The 8,021-nt window shown below is 39.1% G+C and overlaps 1 protein-coding gene across 1 annotated transcript; it reads left to right on the top strand.

Moving 5' to 3' along the window:
* Positions 1–1,672: 1,672 nt before the first annotated feature.
* Positions 1,673–5,201, top strand: LOC105051920 (uncharacterized; the record flags this gene model as incomplete). Its single annotated transcript, XM_010932563.4, has 4 exons — positions 1,673–1,908; positions 2,286–2,424; positions 3,875–3,985; positions 4,820–5,201. Coding segments are annotated over 3 exons (381 nt in total), but the record flags the coding sequence as incomplete, so codon positions are not given.
* Between the last annotated feature and the right edge of the window lie 2,820 nt (positions 5,202–8,021).

Genomic DNA, 8,021 nt, shown 5'->3' with positions numbered 1-8,021 from the left:
CTAAACAATTGACCCCATGTAAGTGAGGCTCCTGGGTATCTAAAGATGACACGGCCAATCGTTTCCTCTACGTCACCACATTGATCATAGTATTGGAGAACAATAACACTACGATGGTACAAGAAACTCCTACATGGTAATCAATTCCATGTTACCTTCCAAATGAAGAGGGCCACCTTAGGGTAATCCACAATCTCCACACCTAAACCAGGTCCTATGGTCACATTATTGGCTTCTTGAGGAGGAATTACAGCTCACTAACTTCCACTCTCCAAGAGCTGACCCATTCCATAGTAGTCTATTAAGATAATCACCCAAAAGATTTCTATAGAGAAGACTCGTGGACTAAGCTTGCCAACAAAGCATGCCTCGATGAGCCCTTGGTCCCACATCCTCACTCCATCTAAGCCCATTAATCGAAGAGCAAAGGGAATAGTAGAAATCTAGGGGTCACTAAGCATATTGATGGAACTTCCATCAGCAATCAATTGCCTAGATCTAAAGGAAAGCTTGGGGGCAACCGAGTGTATAGATAAAGGAGCAACGACTGCTAGACTTGATTAGTCCCTCAATTCCGTATTTTATCTGCATTGAAGATGCTCATAAATTCTGAGAGTCGGTCATGAACTTGACCCCTATCTAATTGATGGTGATTAGATACCCAACTCACCCTCGTGCATTGATTGACACACTCTAGGCTAATAAATAAATTCTTCCGAAAAAATCCAAAGAGCCTTCCCGACCAACTATTCCATCTCGTTGAGCGTCCTCTTAAGTAGCCTAGAATTCATGATCATATAGGTAGGCATGGAACAAAGCACCGATCTAACCAAAACAAACCTCACTTGCCAAAATATAATTATAACTTTTTAATATATATCATGTATATATTATAATCTAATTTTTATGTTTGAAAAGTAAAGATAGTGGTTCAGTGGTCAAGTAGCATTGGAGGGGGACTCAACCATCGTGGTTAGGTGGCTATTTGCTATGGCATTCCACGACAAATATTCTCATCCTTTGGTTCTTGATTCTTGGTGATTGACTGCTCTGTCCGTAGAGGAGTAAATAGCATTGCTGATTAGGAGGCTACCACTATTTTTTTATTTTTTACATACCACTGTCCATTTCTAGTAATCGCCTATTGGTAGAAGTTTATATTATTATTGGAGATACTATAGTAAATACCTATCAAGGAGAGGAAGAGAATCATAATAAATTACTAACAGATAATGGCAAGTTAGCCTCCAGATATGTTGCTACAAATATCGTAACTCCCTATGCGTCTCATGATGTGTCCTATTTTAGCAAATTTAGAAGCCATTTTGTACCTGTTTTTTCGCTACGAATGATGATCCATAAAACCCCTTCCACACACATTTAGACTCGTGACCTGACATAAATATATACAATATCTTGGTGTTTAAAGCTCTTTTACATATATATATATATATATATCAGTTCATTTCCGTGCTTTTAAATCTACCCTTTCAAAACCTTGCTATTCCCTCCGCTACACCTCTGCTCCACTCTCCTCCCTCCTCTTTTGCTGCCCTTCACACGCAGTTTGGACTCTGGTCCAGTCGGGTCCCAAACCGGGCTAGGGCTGACATGGCCCGCGCTCGGGCCCATCTCCGGTCGAATTTTTTAGTAAAAATTGGCCTGGTCCAAATCCCGGCCTCTCGAGTCCCGACCCTGCGCTCCGCAATACACCCTCTTCTCTCCGTCTCTCTTTGCCCCCCATCCCACCGCCGGCGGCCGTCGGCCGCCCCCTCACGATCACGCCGAACTCCGACTCTGCCGGCGACGGTCGCCGACCGCCGATTTCACGAATCGCGCGCTCTACCCAAAACCCTCTCGCGGTTGCCTCGGCCGCGCTTCTGTCTTCGCGGCGGAGGAGAAGATCCCGTAAGCCCAACCTCAGATCCCTACTCATGTTAGATAACACAACCTAAGCCAGCCGCCCTTAGCACTATATAAATCTCATAGCCCAAGGCTCTATCCCTAATTCCTTAATTTATATCTGCTCCAAACTTTTATAGTTGCTAAGGTCTCTGTTTTTAAGTCCTAATCCCTTTTTCAGCTGGCTAAATTCCCAATTTGAGTTAATAAGAAGAGAGAACACTCTTTTATTACTAATCGCTGGTATAATTCTTAATTATTTCGCGTAATTTATTGTGAATCCTTAAAATTGTCTCGACGACATTGTTGTTTTCTAGATTTATTGATGGTTCTTTTGGTATGTTTTTGTTTTTGTATTCATGCTGCTGTGTAGTTCTTTGCAGGAAAAGTGCATTTGATATAGCTATGGATAAATTGTTGGAGTTTGGGAGGAAAGCGTGGTTTATGGTCAGGGTGCTCTCGGGATATGAAGAAAGAAGAATTAGAGCATACAGATTACAACTCCAAAGGCGTATCGAAAAGGTTCATTATCATTTGTAGCACACATATATGACCATTAGTATTTATTCCGAGGCCACCTTCTGCTACTGTCGTCTGTGCTATTCTTTCGTATCATAATTATCCACATATTTGTTGCGATGCACATACATTTGCATGGATGTGTTTGTTCTAAGGCATGTGTGTTTAGATAATATGATAGCAGGCACAACTTTTATATTGAATGTTGTTTTCTAGAGGGCCTTATCAGGCATGCACACAGATACTTGTAAGCCTTTTGTGCACTAATTTGATAGGAAACATGTTTGTTGCTTCATTTTTATGTGGTAGAACTTTTTCTTTTTTTCTTTTCTTTTTCTGGAAGAGAATGCATGCTTATGTTTATAGCTTCGTGCATTAACAGAGTAACATGTTTTCCCTTTAATATTTCTATGGAATATCATTTTCTAGAGGAGCTTGATGTGTGATCAGAGTCCAGGGCATCCTTAGTGAGCCATTTGTCCAAAGTTGTCGCAAATTAGGGAGGTTGTTGAAACTGATGATTTGTCCTGTAGGTGGTGTATAGATTTTGTGAGGGCACTACGGGAACTAGAAGAGGCCAGATAAAGTGCTCATTTTCTGGTAAATTGCTAATTTTCCAGCAGAAATTGTGGTTGTGCAGACCAGAGGTCAAATGGAAGCCTCCACAGAGAATATTATGGAAACCAAATCCTTTGGCTATTCTGATTATTGTAAGAGCCATATGACGGGGCACGTAAGCCCTGAAGGCCTTCGAAATTGTATTCAAATTCATGGACGAAGACTTGCATGATAAAAGCTAGCCAATTAAGATTGGTTTACATTCACACCTACTTATGGAGATTCAGTGACTAACTAGACAACATAAACTTTCATGCTAAGTTGCTAACAAGCTGTACATCCATTTCTGGAGGCAGAAGTGCTTGTGGTCTTAGGTCTAGGTGAACATGGTGACTAAACCATGATTAAATGAAGAGGGTGAATGGTCCATTTTTGATAATTAATTAGGTTTAAAAAATGAAGAAAAAAGGTCAAAAATCATGTATATCAGGAATTTAAAGACAGAGAGAGGATCATCATAATTCCATAGGCTTTTCCTATCTGAATCCTCTTCCACATATATATACCTTAAGTAATGCACTCATGGAGTTGAAAGCAATACAAGCTCGAGAAGATACTTCTGAAACACGGTGAGAGACCTCGAATAGATAAGTTTGTTTATTTGTTGTGACATCTATCAGTTCATTGCACAAGATCCACCAATTTTTGTCACCTTTGATATGTTCATTACTGTTTGGGGATTACTGTTCAAAGAGCCTTGGACTGATGTTAGGTTATTTCTACTTGAAGCCTTGCACATCTATTATTATAGTTATCCTTGTGTATGAACGGCATAGGTTTTTTGAAATATGCATTTGTTGCTGCTTTAGGACTATCTATTTGTTTTGTTTGTTAGGTATAAGCTAGGAAGGAAGAATTGAGAAGGATTCCAGAACAGGCTATTTTGGCAGAGGTTCGTCGCATGGTTGAGCAGATGCAAGCACTCAACCATCAGCTGGAAGAAACAGTAAGCCCCCTCTCAAAGTACCTGTTCTCTTGAATATCTACGCCATTCATCTCTACTTAAAAGTATGCATGAAGCATCAGCAGATAGAGTACACAATTTATATCGTACTCACACAAGTGCAAAACTTAATGCATAGTACATGTTATTAAGAATTTCAGATGACATTCTCATTGAAAGAGGGACAGTAGTACCTATAATGTCCATGCTAGATGTATCAGACAAAAAGTATGGACATTATGAGTTATGCTGCCACATTAACAACAAGAAATAATACTTCATCTTATTAGAAGAAGAAGAGATATAAGAAGATGTATATTGTTAAGTCAAAAATCAGTTGGCTAAAGAATAACAGTGTAGAGTGAAGCATCCGTAGGTTTGTTCTTGAAACCATGGAAGAAATAACTCACATTAGCCAAGCAACTTTTTTTTGCGCACCCCCCCCACCCCACCAAAAAAAAAAAACTCTCTGGTAACAAAACACACACAAACTTCTGGCAAGATATATGATGTTAGCTTAGTGCAGTGAACAACCTGAGCATCTTTTGCCGATGAAATAAAAATCTCAAAAAATTGGCCTCTTTGGAGTTCTTTCAACCATAGTGGCGAATGATTGGTTTTGATTGGCTGTGCAATCTATTTATGATTGTTAGCAGGGGAAATCAAGAATGCTGGTTGTAATTTTACTCTGTTTCAGTGTGTTACCTCTCCCTCCAAAAGCAGTGACTCTAGGGGGTTCATAAAATAGAATTCTTTTCAGAGGGATGGTTGCTTTTGTCAGTCTGATGTCTGATGGCACCAGCACTAATGCTTGCCAACTTGTGTCTTCTTCTGCAGGAAGCTGCAATCGAAGAGTACTTCAAACCAATTGATAAGAATGCAGAGATCATAATGAATATGCAACTTGAGAAAGAAGAAAAACAAATGAAGGAGATGGTGAAGGCAATGCATGAGCAGGCTATGCTACAAAGAGAGATGGCAGCAAAGAAAGTTGTTGACAGTGATGTAATCCATCCCCCTCAACAAACGACATCCACCCCATCAAACCAAGAACAGGCCAAATAATCATAAACTAACATTTGGCACAGAGTTGAGTGTATTAATTATGTTTATCTTTAATTTTTGGTAATGCACATCTGGCTGCATAATAAAAATATTACTACTGTATCAGTAATTTTGTTCACTCATTAAAAAGTTTTAAGATGCTTCAGTTTTGGCAGTTTCTGAGTCTAATGCATGCTTCACTTTCTCCAAATAAGTTGCATATAATTAAGCCCACAAATTCTGTATGAACTATTGACCACTAAGATTTCAGTTCTTATGACCAACTGAAAGTAAATTCCTTGTGTACCTATGCATCACGACCAACCTGGAACAGCCATCTCATACAAGCTAAAGCATACAGGTACCTCCTAGCCAGCCCGGTGAGTGGGTTAAGAAGAATGTAAAACTTCAAATCCAGGCTCGGAGGATTCCAGCTGATGGTTTAGCATGACAAAGATATCTTGCATCTGATGGTTACAATTATTTCAACAAGGTTTTTCTGAACCCACAAGAAGGCCTTTTGTCTTTTTAGATGCAATAGAACAGTTTGTAAGCTCGTTATGAACGTGGTGCTGATGTCAAAAACTCAAAAGTCTTTAGTTCTATATTCTCCATAAGTTCTGTGTTTTCTCCATTAATTATGTGCTGACTTGATTCATCAATTTGAAATAGGATGATGAGGTGGTGTGTGCGTTGTTTAGAGCCTTTCTTGCTCCATAACATATTTGAAAATAGCTGTAACGGAGGTGGTTGATATTTGCATATGAGAAGTTAAATAAGAGAGATTTCCATATATGAAGCTCAGAAAGCTCCTCTTATTCATAAATGTACATAGTCTATATGTATATTCCTGGAGACGCATTGCATTGGGTGAGCATGTAAGCTCCATTACCAGCCATTAGACCATACTGTAAATGAATATGATTTATTATAAAGCCTGAAATTTGTTCAACATGAAGATATTATCTATCCATTCCGAGCAGAGGAAGTTGATAACATGGTAATAGATGTTACCCCAAGACATCTATTTCTCTCCTCTTCGGTATTACTTCTGAAAAGATGGGCTTAAAGCAAGCGTTACATTAGAGGAGGCTTCCTTTGTTGCTAGGCTTGTATAGAGCTGAACCTACAGCAACTTCAGTCATGGCAGCTTTAGTTGTGGCTGGCTGCAGTTATGATGAGTATCCACCGCTGCCCTTAACATCAACTACTACCTGGCTTTCAACTGTTTTGACCTCAAATCAAGTTACAATTGCTGATTTACTTTGAAGCTCCAATGAGGTTTCTATCACTGCAACAAAAGAAACACTAGAAACTCAAAATTTTGATTTCTGAGGTGATAAAAAAATCTTGATACACATCTATTATTTTTTCAATTATTGTGAAATCTTCTTCTGCTACTTACACTATCAGCAATTATAGTTCTCCTATAATGGCAGGAAGATCACTGGCTACTTATGGCCCAAAGTTGGTTGCCTGAAATACTTAAGGTCATCATCCATTCTACTCGTAGAGTTGATAAATATCTTCAGTTCATGCTTCCCCGGGTCTGCTTGGTCATCTAAAAAATGAAATGAAGCTCGTGTTGTTTCTCTTGAATCTACATGCACTTCTAAAGTGTTTATGATTTTGGTAGTATGTGTTTGTTAAATTTAACTGCAATTGGTGCCTACATTATGACACCTATGACACTCAAATAAAATATGGTTTTTTTTTTTTTGGTAGAAAATAAGAGGTGGTAGTTATTGGCATCTGAGGTGCACGTAGGAGAAAATGTGTTACTGTTTAATGTAATTTTATTTGACTGGCATACCATAATGGAAGCCATCATAGGATTTTTATCAAAATACTCAAAGCTTTCGCATGAAAGCATGCTGCAAGATGTTATTATCAAATGATGTTAAAAGAAAAATGTAGGTTTCGAAGCAGTGGTGAGGCCTCGTGAGAAGCTGAGTCTCTTTGGTGAAATGAAATCAAGAAAGCATAGAACCAAACAATTTGGGGATGACTTAAATATTCGGGATTTAGCCTTGGATGTCTCCGCTTCTTCGAGCATTTCCATTCAATAATTAATAAGATGATATAGATTTAATTTGATAAACTGGTGGCATGGTGGCAGCTTTTACTGGCAAGTTAATAAAAACAGCAGGATTTCCACTGGTTCAATCACCAGGCGCTAAGAAAATACACAGCAAACTCCCTTAAACCAATTTGCTAAAAAAAAAACTGCCTTAGACCAGGGGTTAAAATTGACATAATCTCGATCTAGCATAATATATGAGAAATTATATCTTATACCATGGTGCACTATGCTAATCAGATTTTTCATCTCTATAGCTCTCCTCCATAGATTTTATAGATTCTCTCTTTAATTATTCCTGTGATGCACCACTGATATGGTATATGTGAGGTAGTGTATAATTTCACACCAGCCATGGAACGTGCTTGCCTCGCATCATGCTAATTCCACCGAATGGATCCCAAAGTGGTACCAACTAGTTCCAACACTTGCGTCTTGCCTCGTGGCACCAACCATAAAGTAGTCTTGGTAATAGAGTTGGGCCTCTTAACATTTATCTCACCTTTGCCACAAAAAAAAAAAAAAACAACAACAACAACAACAATTTTTTCTCACCGAATGATGCACCACGAAACGGATGCACCCACCAAAGGACCCGTCATCCCAAAAGACATAGCTTTGTGGCCGCTCTTTGGTGACCGATCCTTATCCCCACCTTCTTTTTGTTTCTTTAACCACGCGATGCCCAACATGTGTGACACGAATTTCTTGTCCTCTTTTCCCCAAGCCTCCAAAATCTCTGTCACTTTCGTTTGACAAAACAAAACCCGCAGTGGTCAAACGTTTCAAATTAGACCCAGCACCGCTCACGGCGTTCCAAGTTTCAAACTTAACAAGAGCCACCCCTTGGCCAGGCCTTAGAGTAACTCCCACGCCACCTTCTACAAATATCTACGTGATTTATTATGTAAAATT

Source organism: Elaeis guineensis, chromosome 9, assembly GCF_000442705.2.
Source record: "Elaeis guineensis isolate ETL-2024a chromosome 9, EG11, whole genome shotgun sequence".
Lineage (NCBI taxonomy): Eukaryota > Viridiplantae > Streptophyta > Magnoliopsida > Arecales > Arecaceae > Elaeis > Elaeis guineensis.
The sequence above is the reverse complement of the archived record's forward strand: the minus strand, read 5'-3'. Positions and strand labels throughout refer to the sequence as shown.